The sequence below is a fragment of the Motacilla alba genome, chromosome 3, assembly GCF_015832195.1.
Source record: "Motacilla alba alba isolate MOTALB_02 chromosome 3, Motacilla_alba_V1.0_pri, whole genome shotgun sequence".
NCBI lineage: Eukaryota > Metazoa > Chordata > Aves > Passeriformes > Motacillidae > Motacilla > Motacilla alba.
This window is the reverse complement of record NC_052018.1, coordinates 102,132,957-102,146,603: the sequence shown is the minus strand read 5'-3', so window position 1 is coordinate 102,146,603 and position 13,647 is coordinate 102,132,957. Positions and strand designations below refer to the sequence as shown.

Sequence of the window (13,647 nt, the reverse complement as noted above, 5' to 3'; positions counted from 1 at the left end):
TGTGAGTAAGCTGTGAGGAACAAGGATGAGCTCTTCTAAAAGTAGCATAGTGTCTTACAGGACAATCAATACTAATAAAAGTATAGCTATTTGTAAAAATAAAGCAATCACTATTTCCCGTCTCTCTGTAACCAGGACAGGATAACTTCATTCACTGCTGTTATTTATCTTGCACAGAACACTTTTCACAGCATGCCTTTGACATTAATAGAAGCGATTTTAACTGTGCTTTCAAGCTTACTGCTGGCCTTTTTTGTGGTAACTCATTCCAAGCAGTTAAACTCTTCCCAGATGCGAACATGATAACTGTGATTCTGCTCAGAGGCCTAAAGAGGACTTGTTTGTTGCAATTTGTGCTCGGCAGCAAAACCTTTTTCTCTGTATGTGTATATACTGTAGAGGAATCCAGATCTCCAGCTTTGCTTTGCTACAGCTCTAGGTAAGCTTAAAGCAGGGAGGAGATCCTTCATGCCAAGACAGCATTGCTTTGCCTGCTTTACCTGATGTCATTGTGTAGCTACTGCTACTTGCACCTAAATCTTCAACAGGATTGTCAGGGACTTTATAAAATCAGTTAACAAACACAGGCAGCTGGTCTGAATAATCACAACTCTTGCGCATCTCCAGCTTTGCCTCAGCATAAATCAACCCCACCTAAATACACTAAAATGACTACAATAAGTGTAGACTGTTAAATATCTCAGAAGGAGTATAAGTCTTGGTGTTGCATTCCTTTTTCTGATTGGGAGTTTTGCCATCTCCCTTTTTTTTTTTTTTTTTTTTTTATGTTCCTCCATGTCCAGATTCCTCCCACCCCATTTGAGCAGAGCTCTTTGAGAGCATCTTCGAGCTTTATTTTTAACTGGTTGCACGTGTGACCTCAGAAGGAAGCTATCTGCTGTGCCGTGGGGGGACCAGGCAGCGCTACTGAGGACAGTGTGTGCTTTGTCCAGAAATGAAAACGCTATCAGTGCTGAGACTAAACATGCCATGGCTTTGGAAAACTAACTCAGGGAGGAGGGAGAGTGAGCTTTGTAAGCCTATTGCTTGACCACTTTTACAGTCTTTTAGATTCTTGGTTGTTTTGTTGGTTTTTGGTTGTTTTTTTTTTTTTCTCAATAGTTTTCTGTTTCCTTATCTCTCCTTATCAGCTGTTAGCTGCCTACTGGCACTGTGGGCAATTAATTAGCTGACCTAAGCAAGGTCCTCGGGGAAAAACAAATCCCACAGCAAATTTGCTGTGTGCCTCTGGGAGCAGCATCACAGCTCTGCTGAGAAAACAGGCATGTTGTTATCCGTGCTATGGTGTTGTGGGCACTCTGCAAGTGAAAAGCCTACAGGGGATTGGGGGTGTGATCTTCAAATACTTCCCTGCAGCTTTCTGTGTCTGGGGGGCATTATTACACTGGGTAGGTGGTAACTAAATTTAGAATAAGAATGCAATCGGTACTATTAATTATCCTTTTAATCTAATTCCAAAAAGAAAAGGAAAGTGATTTTTATGGGAGGCCACTGAGAAAGATTAAGAAGTGATTTTTCATCAGCTGCTGTACTTATTCCTTTTAGATTCAGACCTGCAACGCAGATGGACATCACTAATAATTTTATCAACAGAGTTCTAATTGTATTTACTTTGTCTGTACAGTACTTTATATTTCATAGCTCAGAAACCAAAATATTTCCTTTCTCGTAAGTGCCATTTATATCACTCCCAGACCTGCAGAGATTCCCTCCCAGACAGGAGGACACGTTCCCACCCAGATTAACCCTACTTTTTCTGTCTTCTTCATAAAATGAGCATTGCCTAGATTTTCCTTGGAATACTCACCTTTACCAGCTTTTATTATCCCACAAGAGGAATAAACCAGCTGCACTGTCTAGATAAGTTCTTCCTCAAGCATTTAAAAGGGATGAAGAGCTGAGTTAAGCACATTAGGTGGATGCAGCGATCAGATGCTTGAATCCAGATTGTGCATGTTAGCAAGGGATTATGCTCTTTCTCTCATAAATCCATTTACATGTGTATGAAGTAGGGCCTCTCAGACACTCAAATCCATGGATCATGTCTCAGTTGAACAAATGAATTGCAAAGCTCTTCCTCCATTATTCAAGTGTGCCTGAGCTATCAGGGTCCACTCTTTGAAATGAATCTGTAGGTGCATGAAGAGTCATTATTAGAGAAATATTCCACTTGGCTTTGGGTTTCTCTTAAGATAATGCCATATCTCTCTGAAAAGATGAGCCAACAGGATGGTGGGAGATGTTTTTTTGTCACTGCCTGTGCCATTCCTCATGATCCTGCTTTACTTAGCTTTACAAAGTCCCTACTTCAGAATCCCATGGAATTGAGGTGACTAATACAAATCTTTTCCCATTCTTAAATTAAAGCCTCATGAGTGTTGAAAATAGTTTAGCAGCATGATATGAATGCACTCTAAAGATTTTAACACCAAAAAGCAAATAAACCCAAGCTTTTCACATTTAGCTTGATGGGTTTTGAAGCCTGATGTTTAGCATCCAATTTATGACTTTTGTACTTCTCTCTGCCTGCTATTAGGAAAGGGAAAACATAGCTTTGTCTGAAAGCACCTACAACCTACTTAATAGATTCCAGAGATTTTCCACCTAGGCAACTGAGTAGGAGAAATACTTTAATGTTCATATATATCCACATATGCCCCTTCCCAGTGAGATGCTCACTAGAACCAGGCCCTAGTCACAGTGAAGGCATATGACAGTGTGAACCCATTTCAGTGAGCTGGAGGCTTACAAATGTTCTTCATAAATTTAAATTAAATTGCATTCAGCTCTAAGGAATTTCATTATTCATTCTGGTGAGAATTAGGACAGAAGTTTAGGGCCAAAGTGACACAGATCAATTGATTTACACCATCTGGGATGTAGTGTGTAGTGTCTATTTGTCTCCTATTACAGCATAAAAAGCAAAATAATCCTTTACTGTTGCATTGACTCATCAAGCAAAAACAGAAAAAAAAAAAACACCCCACCAGGATGCAGGATCTTGTTGATTTGTGCATTTAATCAAGAGCACGTTAAATATGTCATAGAATCATTTTGCCTTCCCCTGATGTAAAGCAAAAATTCATCTGTTGCTTGTGCAGGAACCTCCAAAGCAAGAAGCAAAAACAAAGAAACAACAAAGAAACAACCAAAAAGAATTACAGAGAGTAAATTAAATTTCACTGTAAATCTTTGTTTGACAAAATGCACATTGCTGCAGAGGATTAGAAGGTGATAGCATCAGTCTATTAGCTCAGAGATTAAAATAAAAATGTTCTTCAAAATCCTATCACATTTATTTCTTTGGAACCAAAGTTGGTGATGTAGCATTATGGTCACTGAATCTTTTTGGCTTTTTATTTTATTTTATTTTGGTCTTTAAGTTATGAAGTTTATAGTATCTGCGTGATATAGTTCATTTTAACGTCAAGAATTTGCAATTTACATGAGGCAGAAAAGATAATTCTACAATGCACACTCTTTTCTGATTAACTGTGTGTGACTTAAGTAGATCTAAGAAATGTGTTTTAATGAGTGCTTTGAAAGACCTAAATTCAACCAGGCTTTATGATGCAGAAATTGTTTTATTTTTTTTAACCAGTCTAATTTCTGACAATCAGTGCAGTTTTTTGTTGTGCAAGGTTATTGCCAGTGGCAGGGGGAGGCCTTTGCCAAGGAAAGGAGCTGGGAGGAGGGAACACAAAAGCGGTGTGGGAGCAAGTTCTGGTGGAAAATTTGTGCCAAAGAGCACCTTATTAATTGCTCAAAAAAAACTTGTGGGACCAGGGTCTGAGAATTCTTTTGATGAATATGTAAAATGCACCATTCTGAACACAAATGGGTAACCTCACAAACACATTGTAGCTACCTTGGCTTCACTCCTCAGGTTTCCTTTGCACTTATTTTCCAGAGACAATTAGCAGAAATGACCTGTATAGGTCCACTTTTTTATCTTCTAATTTAACAAGCCTATTTAATCACCCATGCCTTGAGCATCAGATATTTGAATAATGACATCCAGTCCTCCATCCTTTCATGAAGAGGTCAATCTCCTTTCTATCACTGGAATCATGTGGGGCTGCATGAGAGGACATTCATTTGTCTGAAGATTTTTTTTCCTTTGTGTCTTATTCTCTGCCTGTCTGAATTACTTCAGCTGAAGAAGACTCTATTTTGAGAAAAGATCAGTAAATCTCTTTGTAACTGGAAGTGTTAGAGGGTTATTCCAGAACATTTTAGCAGTATCTGCTAATTTCTGTTCTTTGCATCATGTCTTCTATAGGCTTTGAGATTAATTTGTCACTGTGATATTTCTGTGATACTGGACACAACCATAAAGAAAGAAGATGCATTTCTATTGTTTGTTCTTCTATAGAAGAGTATTTGTTCTTCTATATAATGGTATAAAGTGCAAATCACCTGTGTCAGTGGCTTCATATTAAGTCCCAGATGCTACTGTTTTAAACATCAGGTTTAAATGTCCTATATAAATAAACAAATCTATAGGAGATAGTTCTGTGCTTATCTTGACAGATCAAGCTTTAAGTTGTAAAAATTTTTAGTAGCTTCATAATAGAGGAGTTTACTCACACCCATTCATGGGACAAATGAAAATGATGCAATAAAGTGATATGTAAAACAATTAAAAATGAAAAATGGAAAAAAGCTGTGGGAATTTTCTATTTTCAGTCCAGAGAAATATAGAAAGTGTGAGTGTGATTGTAAAACTAGAGCAGACAGCTTCAGTCCCTACCAATAAACTCCTCAAGAATCCCTCTCAACAGATACTTAAGTCAATTTTTAGAAACCTTTCCTGGATAATAGGGCATGTATTGAAGCAATGGGCCAGACTTAAATCTATCCTTTTACATAGTGAATAACAGTAGTTAATATCGCCATTTTTCTATTTCCAGCTATGTATATTGCCTTCACACAATGCAGGATAACCATGTGACCATCTGGGGCTTGTTTCCTTTTCCATGCTTCCTGCTGTGTCATTTGTTAAGTTTTTGGTGGCTCCAACACTGGAGTCCTTTGTGGGACTTTCTCATGCCTTGTGTTGGGCACCTGGCTCTGGGTTTTCAATTCCACACCATTCACTGAATGTTTAGGCCTTTCAATGCTTTCCTTGCTGGTACCTAAGTGCCAACATAAATTTTTAGGACCAAACACTGCATCTCTGTCTTAAGTACACATTTTTTAAAGGAAGCTTTTCTTTACTTGCTTCTCTTGACATGAAACGTGCTTGAGCAAAGGTGGGCTGCATTTATTTATTGGACCCTAAAACAGTGCCAGAAACAAAACCTAGGAAATGCTTTCCATTTATTTTCTCCATGTACCTCAGAATTGGTACTGAACAGCCAGTATCTCATGTTAAGTACAGATTGATTCTAGGAGACTAATTGGTGAGATTTATTGACACTAGAGAATTTGGCTAGTTATAATAGATTCTATTCATTATACAGTTGATAATTCAATGAGTAGCTGATTCTAATTTTCACTTCTAGCTATGTCTTTAAGTCTGACTTTCTATAGCTCACACAGAGATGTTTAAAAACAATTAACCTTAATTTTTTTTAAGTGGAATATGAGATTTCAGCTATTAGACTTCAATTCTGTTTTAACTGCTTCAGGGCATTAGACACGTGGATCCTGAATTCTGGCACCTTATTAATAGAGGATATCAGGATCTTCAACAAAGAAACTCAAGGTCTGATTTTTAGTTTTATGCAGATGTGGCTTTTCTCATACCAGTAACCCCATCCATGAATGAGGTTCCGTTCTCCTCATTAATTTCTGTATCAGACTGTAATTTCTTGTTGTGGTGAAGCACAGCATAGGCTAATGTTTAATTAAAAATTGCAAATGTCCTGATGCCCTGTGCCTGCAGAGAGAGGATTCATTTTAGCACATTGCCATAAAAAATGATAGGTGGCTTTTCAGACAAAGCCCTCGTTTTAGGGCTCAAAAATTAGGTGTGCATTTCTACAAAGCAGAGTTTGAGAGAGATTTCAAAGCAGATCAAAGTTAAAGGGTTTCCTGATGGTTCAGCTTTGTAGCACTAAGCCTGCTGGGTGTTCTGCAAGGATCCATTGTACCCATCCACTCTGAAAGCACAGCCACAGCTTTGCATGCATTACACCAGCCTCATTTTCAGCCGGGTTTTACAAATTGTCTAATCCAGGTTAGGCCTTTTCTGGAAGCTCTTTTATCCTTCTAACATTTGCATAATGATCTCAATACTGTAATTCTTGTGTGACAGTGTGTTGAAGCTCTTTCTGATTTACATTAACGATAGTACAAGAATAATGAAATACCAAATTGACTTCATCATCTTTCACAACTGAGAATACCATAAATTTCAATGTTTAAAATAAGTGTGGGACCAAGTTCACTCCTGGTGTAATCACTATGACATCTCTGGAACTAGGTGAGGTGTGCATTGACTTTTTCCTGCTTAAGTAAATATTAACTCATGAAGGGGTAGATTCTATTAAAGACCTACAATTAAAAAATGTGAACTTGTCACATTGGTACTCTGACAGAATAATAGGTTTTTTCCCCCTAAAATTTTGATTAAAACATTATAATCTCCCATGAAAATTCTCAGCTAATCATCTGAAATAAAACATAGATGAGGATTGAATGAATACTTTATGTAAATGGTAAGGAAGTAAGACTCTAGTTTTGAGGCATTATGTTAAAATTTGCAGGAGTGCACAGCAGGTAATAGCAGGCTGAGGTGCCATTTCTGTCCTCCTGCAGACCTGACAATGAGACAGCATATGAGCTGAAAGGTGATCCCAAAATGCCATGCAAAACCAGTTCTGAGATGATGAAAATTAGAGGCGGTCTGGCAGATATGCCCACTGGAAAAAAGACTTCCATGGTAATGCAGAAAAAAATTCATCTCCACTTCCACAGAAAAATAGACTAAGAAACTGAATCCCGGGTGTGTTGTACGTATGTAATATGTTCATGTATGCAACTTGAGTGGGTGTTTTTTAAAATAAGGGGAAAAACTCCTTTTTAACAACTATCTCTCAATGTAATCAATATTATCTGACGGCTTGTGATGAGCAGGTCATGTTAATATATGCATTTTTTGTGCTAGCTTCTTATCAATGATTAAATGAGTGAAAGAAAACAATCATGCAGATGTCACCTTATTTCTCTGAGGAGTAGTAGAAACCCTATATATCATTTGCTGAGTTCTATCAGAAGTTTTCTAGTGCTTTTTGTTTATTGAGAATAAAGGAGACAACTCTAGGTTAACAAAAAGGCTTACACTTCAAACATTTCAAATGGGTATTTCAAATGGGTTTTCTTCATAAAGCATATTTTGTGACCTTTAAAAATGATAAAAATGTTGTCCTGATGTATGTGTGATCAGGTATTCCAAAGTCCAAATTTTGTGGCACATTATGAACTAATTAGAAGAGAGAGTGTGAGACACCATAAAGGTATTAAAGTTGCAATGATGGGAGACAGGAGCTGACTGCTCAAATTATCTGTGCAGCAAGCAGGTCAAGGAATTTTCCTGCGTGAGCATGGATGGAGCACTTTACAGCCCTGAGTAAGCACCTCATCCCAGTCTGGCTCCACAGGGGTGCTTCATCCTGTGCTTGAGCATCACTCAAAAGAGCAGTTGAGACAAGAAAGATGCTGTTCCCTCTCAGCAAATGGAAAAGCTGCAAGTTTGGATTTCTTCCTGAAGGAAACAAGGAAATGGCACCTACTGACGGATGCTTTTTCCCCTGAGGAGCCCCAGTGCTGTGCTGTAGTTTTGGATGTTACAGCTGTATTTAGATGCCAAAGCCTTCAGCCAGGAGACCATCCTTGTGCACGTGAGAAAGGCTTCTCTTGTGCTGGCAAGGCTACTGCACAGTCCTGTGTTGTGAATAGTAAATAATCACCCTGTTTTCTCTATTTTCAGGCGATTCGTCCTCACCAAGATGAGAGTCATTCCCAAAGGCGCTTTCACAGGGCTTGTTGACCTAGAGAAAATGTATGTATTGTGTTAATATTTACTAAGAAACAACTATTTTACTCCAAGCATGCCCTTTCTGATTGCAACGCCTTTTACAGCCTGTGAGCGAGTCCCTATCACTGAGCTTCATATAGGTTTATCTTCCTGTTTAAAGAAAAATTGAATTTTTTTATTGACACCTTCCAGAACAATGTTGTCATAAATGCATTTTCATATCAGCAGCATATCAGGCAGTCTTCAGTCAAAGGGCTGGTTGAGCATGGAGTGTCATTGCAGTTAATAAATACAGTGCCATAGAAGAAGATCACAGGAAACTGAATATTTTGTGAGTTGTGGAATGAAGTAGTTGGAAAGATTAGGGAGGAAAGAGCTTCTGTTAATAATAGGTCAGCTAATTCTCTTTTCACTAATGAATTAGGATTGTTTTGTGCATGTTCAGAGGCAGCTGGCAGGATGCGTGAGAGAATTTTCTTACAAGTGATAGATCCAAAAATCTTAGTACACAAAGGGTGTAAGCAGCTCATTTCTGTGAATTTTAGTGATCAGCCTGGAGGTACAATTATGAGCACCTTTGATGAACAGATGTATCTTACATTCATTAGTATGCTATTGTGGAGGCATTGCAGCTCCACCACTAGAAGGGAAAACCCTTAGTAACATGTTTCCTACTTCTCTTTAACAACAGAAAATCTATGGCTTAGCTGGTGCTAGCACCAGAAATTATAACCCTCACTCTCACTGTCCAACTGGAACTATTCTGCCTCGTGTATGATTTTTCTGAAATATTTCATATATGGGCAAATCACATTTTGCTTAGAAACAGAACAGCACTTGCACCCTGACAGGAGAGGATCACAAACAGGCTGTTCACCCAAGAGCAGTCTGAGTGGGAGTGGGGAAATGTGCTTAAAATGCAGTACCTTTTTCAGTGCTGTGTGTGCAATGGCAGAACTCCAAAGGACATTTCTCTGCATCATTTCTACCCTTCTCCCTCGTACTCTTGCATGAATAAGGGATTTAGCGAGAAGGTGGTGATGGTTCATTTCAGCCTCGTCCTTATGGAAAATCATTGAGCACTTTGGACTGTGAAGTGAGTTGCAAAGTGCATTGTGAGCTGCTTCTGTTATCTTTAATTACTCAGAAACCATATGTCAGTCAGACGTGTATGAAGGCATTGAATGGGATATTTCTAAGTGGTGATTTATTGTTAAACAAAAAAATTATATATGGAAATGGGCTCAATTTGAAAATACATCCATCTACTAGTAGTACATGGAGGAGAAATGGGGACAGTCAGTTTAGAGCAAAATTTCCTTGAAAATAAAAGTGTGATAAATATGTAAATGAGGCCAATCAACATCAACAAAACTGTGGTATTTGCAGATGATATAGCAAACAGATAAAATTTGAAATAGCTCACAAATCCTAAACCTAACCCATAAAACATTCATCAGAAATATTCATGATAATGTAGGGACAAAAAAAGTAGGTAATCAAATAATAGATTTGCATATAAAAACACAGCCTTTGTATGAAAGCCTTTTTACTCTTGCAAGATCATGCACAGAAAGAAAGATTAAGCAAACTGTAGCCTATTTAAGGAAAACAGCTATTAATAATGTGATACCTCCATATGGTAAAATGTGGATGGCCTGATGTATACAAATGAGACACTTCAACGTAGTGTATGTGCGTGCTCCCCTAGAACTGAGTAGGCTAAAAATGAAGAGTGACAATATTTCCTGAATGTGTTACTGAAGAAAAACAGCATCTTCTTCAGTCCAGCATAGCTGCACTCGTGATTTTCATCACTAATACACTGTTCCTAAGTGTGTTTCTGAGAACAGGGTAGGTGTTAAAGCCCAGAATTTGGAGGGAAATGGTGGTCTTTGGAATCATCCCTAGGGAATGAGGCAGTTGATTGCAAGTTAGAAATGTGATGGCCAGAGGCCATCTTGGGCATAGGAGAATTTGGCCTGTTTAGGAGACTGGTTCAGAGAGTCCTTTGGGAAAGAGTCCTGAATAACAAAGAAGTTCAGAAAGGCTTCAAGAAGGAGATCTTAAAGGCACAGAAGTAGTGTCTTTATGTGCTGAAAGATGAGCTGTTGGGGAAGAAGACCAACCTGACTAACACAGGGCTTTGGCAGCAACCCAGGCAAAAAATAGTTTATGATCTTTGGAAAGGTCAGGCAACTCAGGAAGAATACAAGGATGTTATTAGGTCACATAGAGAGAAAATTAGAAAGGCAAAAGCTCAGTTAGAATTCAATCTGGCCGCTGCTGTGAAAGGAAATAAAAGGGGGTTTATAAATATATTAATGACAAAAGAAGGGCCAAGGAAAATCTCATTCCTTTAGTGGACCCAGGGGGAAACATTGGCACCAAAGATGAGGAAATGCTTAAGGCTTTCTTTACCTCAGCCTTTAGCAGAAAGACTGATTATCTTCTGAACATCATCTGAAAGGAGGTTGTAGCCAGGTGGCCTTGCCCTCTTCTCCTAGGTAAATAGGACATAAGGAAATGGCCTCAAGCTGTGTCAGGAGAGGTCAAGGTTGGACCAGGGAGAATGTCAGAATTTCTAGAAAGGGTTTCAAGGCATTGGGACAGGCTGCCCATGGAAGTGGTAGAGTCACCACCCCTGAAAGTATTCAGGAAACAACCGGACATCACAGGTTTACTTGACGTGATGGTGCTGGGTCAAAGGTTGGACCTGATGATTTTGGAGGTCTCAATGATCCTTGAGGAACCCTTCCAAATCAGAATGTCCTGTGAAATACCTGTGTTTTCCAACCTTAATGATTCTCTGATACTAGGTTAATCAGAGGTGAGTCCTCCCTCAGAATCCTAACTCTATTATATTTCCCCTCAAAGTGAATGAAGACTTTTGAATTTTCTAGTTTTCAAAGAAAAATAATTCCTTTCTCTTTTCCTGCTTTTGCTATGCATTTTACTATCCTCCTAAACATTCAAACTGCTGAGACCTTTAAACAGATGTATTTTACAAATACTTTTCAGTCACAGTATCCAGGCAAGGTCTCATTTTTTTTTTCTATTTGGACTGTCGAAGGACTTTCCAGAAGACACTAATGACCATGGTTCACAATGGAAAATCTAGTGTGACTTGGAAATGTTGGCATGGAGATGTTGATCTGACCTCCCTGATGAAGCTCTAGTTTTAGTTACCAAAATGAAATCTTTTGGGTTTCACCTGAAATTTTTTGTTAGTTTGTTTTAATTTGGCAATATTGACATTGGAATACTTTTGCCTTTTTTTTTTTTTTTTTTAAGAGTGAGAGCCCATTTGAACCATTCTCTAGCTTGCCATTATCTTCTCAATCAACTAAATTTCTTCAGTTGCTGACAAAACATGAAATGACCATTCTGCAGACTGTCATATGGCGCAACAACTTTCCTGAAGTATGTTCTGGGAGAAGGATCTTTGCTTCCTAAATAAAATGTTTAAAGTTATGAAATAAACTTACAGGCTCTAATTATCAGAGGCTTCTCTTACTAAACGTGCAACTTGAATTTTGCTACAGAAAATCCTTTCAGAATCCCGCAGGTCTGAGGAACAGCCTTGCCATCTTGTTGCCAGCAGCTCTCCGACTTCTGCACAACTCTGGCTTCATGCTAATTTAGCAAATAGGTGTTCAGGAAAGCAGATTGGTTATTTTTGCTACATGTTTAGTCCGCTCCTAGGTCTTAGTCAACTGGAACGTGGCAGTTCTTCTGGACTTCTGCTTAACCAACTTGTTTACACTCCCAGAACTAATTAACCCTCCAGTTACTAAATTAAAAAGCAGTCCCATGCAGGCACATACCTGGCAAAATCAATCTGACATGCTCAGCAGCAGCTGTGTCATCCTCAACCTGCACAGAAAGAGCTTAATTGGGAGTAGAGACAGTCAGAAGCAACACTAAGTCTCTCTTTTTCTGGTTCTGGGTTTTCTGCTGGTTGCTATGAGATGGCAAATTTATGAATCTTGATCTAAGAAGGCTTGATTTGGGCATTAAATTTATAGGAAGTTTGATCTGATTGTTTTACCCTGTGCAAGCAAAAGAGGCTTCATGTCTGTACCCTGAAGCACAATCCCTTTGAAAATTCATCAGTTATTTGTTCTTTTTGGAGGGTTTAAGCTAAAACATAATGCTTTGGTTCATCACTTGCTCTCAAACCCAACCTATGTGCAGCCTAAGGAAACTCAGCTGGGAAGATGAAGTACTTCTTGAACTAGAAGATGTCACAGAGGGGAAAAAAAGCACCATTACTGGCCTTATTTTTATTTTGGAGTAATTGGAGGGAAGAATTTCTTTAGCAGATGCTGGTAAAGACAAATTTTAAGAGCATGAACCATGGTATGGATAACAGAGCTTAATGAGCTAAACCCGTAATGAGCTCTGCAGATCATGGAAAGCTAAAGCTTTTAGGGTTGAGAGAAGCCACCAGAGCTGACACTTCTGGAAAGGAAAGTTTTCTGTCCATGGAAGACAGAAGCTATCTACTTCTTCCTCATGAATTGGTAAAGAAAAATAGCCCTGAATCATGTATTTACTCAATTACTTAGTGCATTCAAGATTTCCTGGTTTTCTCTTTGTTGAGAGTGTGGATCCAGTGATAGTTTCTAAGGACAAATGCTGCTGCTCTGTGACACAAGCACCAGCTTATTTCACAAACAACAACCAACCTGATGGATGATGCTAAAACCTCTCCTGTTTGCCCCTCTAGGCTAAAAGGCAAGTCCCACTTTCCTTTGACTCAGTTGGATCACACTGAGGGATCACACTGAGATCACCTTTTATGTTTTGTCTAAACTCAGAGGAGTTACTTGTGGAAAACAGAGACCAGAAGACAGAATTTTGAATCAAGGGGTGTCTCTCTTTCTGTGTCCGGGGAAGGACCAGAATTCTTGGTTTGACTGTAAGTCTCACCTAAAAAATTTGACAGAATGCAAAGACTTCACTTTCTCTAGCAAGTTATAACAACCTGGCAAATTGATGCCTTCACCATCCAGACCTTCTTCAGCTGTAGCCATCAGGCTGCCTGGGCTAGCAAGTGGCTAACCCATCCCATGTGCTCCTAAAATCAGCTTCATTAAACTCCTGCAGGTGACTCTGTGACACTTTTCAGCATAGAGCCCAAAGACGTGGGCGAGAAGGGGGGGAGGCGGGAATCACAGGATCACCTAAGGACAAGCAGTCTGTGTCTTCTGCTACCAAGAAAGCTGTTCAGGGTTTCACAGCTTCTCCAGTTTTTCTTGTATTGTGTGCTGCCTCATTTGATATGCAAAAGACTGGGCTTAAATAAGTTCATTAAAGCTGTTTTGAGAAAATGGTTATGATTAAGTGCAGCCAAAGCATTTGGAAATTTTATCTAGGCAGGAGTTGCTTTCTACCTTTTGTTGCATCATTTGGATTAACCTTCTTTTTTTTTTTTGCAAGTGGAAAAATATGGATTTTTAGGATCTGCTGTGATATATAAGTTAAATAGTGCATGCTTATAAAAGAATTTATTTACATCCCTAAGGTGAAAGTGGTACACAGACCATCCTGTGTACCAAAATACCTACTGAATAAGGTAAAAGTCATCCTTTGGTAACAAATACTCCAGGGCATATTCTCAAGGTGCAACTCTATGG

At 38.8% G+C, this 13,647-nt stretch overlaps 1 protein-coding gene across 4 annotated transcripts in view; it reads left to right on the top strand.

Moving 5' to 3' along the window:
- The window catches only part of LOC119699891 (follicle-stimulating hormone receptor), an 80,050-nt gene that overhangs the window by 21,147 nt on the left and 45,256 nt on the right, over positions 1 to 13,647 (top strand). For all 4 annotated transcript variants that reach the window (XM_038133938.1, XM_038133937.1, XM_038133936.1 and 1 more), the window contains exon 2: positions 7,958 to 8,029. In XM_038133938.1, coding sequence (XP_037989866.1) covers positions 7,958 to 8,029 — 72 coding nt within the window. The remainder of the gene's footprint in view (positions 1 to 7,957; positions 8,030 to 13,647) is intronic.